The sequence below is a fragment of the Triticum aestivum genome, chromosome 4A, assembly GCF_018294505.1.
Source record: "Triticum aestivum cultivar Chinese Spring chromosome 4A, IWGSC CS RefSeq v2.1, whole genome shotgun sequence".
Taxonomy (NCBI): domain Eukaryota; kingdom Viridiplantae; phylum Streptophyta; class Magnoliopsida; order Poales; family Poaceae; genus Triticum; species Triticum aestivum.
In genome coordinates, this window is record NC_057803.1 from 660,348,801 (window position 1) to 660,349,790 (window position 990).

Here is a 990-nt window from a genome sequence, read left to right on the forward strand (position 1 = left end):
GGGGGGGAGATGGGGGCGTTACAGCTTGCTCGCCGCGGCGTCGTCGTTGGTGGCCTGCACGGCGGCCGGGCTGCTCCTCGCGGCGGCGATGCCGCCTCCCGCCTCCGCCTCCGCCGGCTCCATTCGGGCGGTGCGTGGATCGGCGAATCGGTCGGGCGCCGGCGGCAGGACGCGTCGGCGACGGGGCGACGGGATGGGAGGGAGGGAGGGAGGGGAGAGCCGGTGCGGTGCGGTGCTAGCACGAGAGGCGACAGGGGCCGGAGGAAGAGGAAACACGGGGACTGGTGGAGATGGGCCCCCGACCTAGCCTCCTGACGGATGTGGAGTTGGGCCGAAGGTTTTGCCCGTGTGCAGCCCAAATAACCACACAGGCCTCTGGACCAGACAACCACGGCAGCCTTTTATTCTTGTCCGTCGCGTTGTATATGAACTCGCAGACGTAGTATCCACAATAATTATTTTCGGGTTCCTGCCACAAGCACTTTACGAGAAATAGAGGTCAATCAAACTAATAATAAAGCATTATAAATGACATTGATAAAAGTAGCTAGAATCAACGGAATATACGCGGAACTAGCTAGCTAGTAGTACTTACTTTCGGGAATTTCCATCGCAGATCCCGTGGCAGTCCTGAAACTTGTGCAGTGAATACTTTCAAAATCCTGCGAGACAAAGAAAACAATTACTTGATATCATGAAATGAACAAAGTTGCCGATATATGGTGCGATAATGATCGATTTAACTTACTTCTCGAGCATTTTAGACATATCCGCATATTCCTCGCGATCTTTTCGTTTCGAGTCTAAGATGCTTACTAGTCCCTGCTCAAGCTTAATCTCTAGGAGAATATAGTGGAAACTGCGCACGCATGCATATAACTCATCAATTACATTAATTACTATAACCTCAAGTAATAATTAAGAGAAATCGAATATGCACAAGACAGTAACACTCACTTGAAGTTGTAAGGAAAGAATATTGTATCTTTG

At 50.8% G+C, this 990-nt stretch overlaps 1 protein-coding gene across 1 annotated transcript in view; it reads right to left on the bottom strand.

The window, feature by feature from the left end:
- The window catches only part of LOC123087935 (leucine carboxyl methyltransferase 1 homolog), a 5,537-nt gene extending 5,242 nt beyond the window's left edge, over positions 1-295 (bottom strand). Inside the window, exon 1 of the mRNA XM_044510048.1 lies at positions 23-295. Within this exon, the coding sequence (XP_044365983.1) occupies positions 23-123 (101 nt within the window). The 5' untranslated portion in view covers positions 124-295. The remainder of the gene's footprint in view (positions 1-22) is intronic.
- Positions 296-990: the final 695 nt, after the last annotated feature.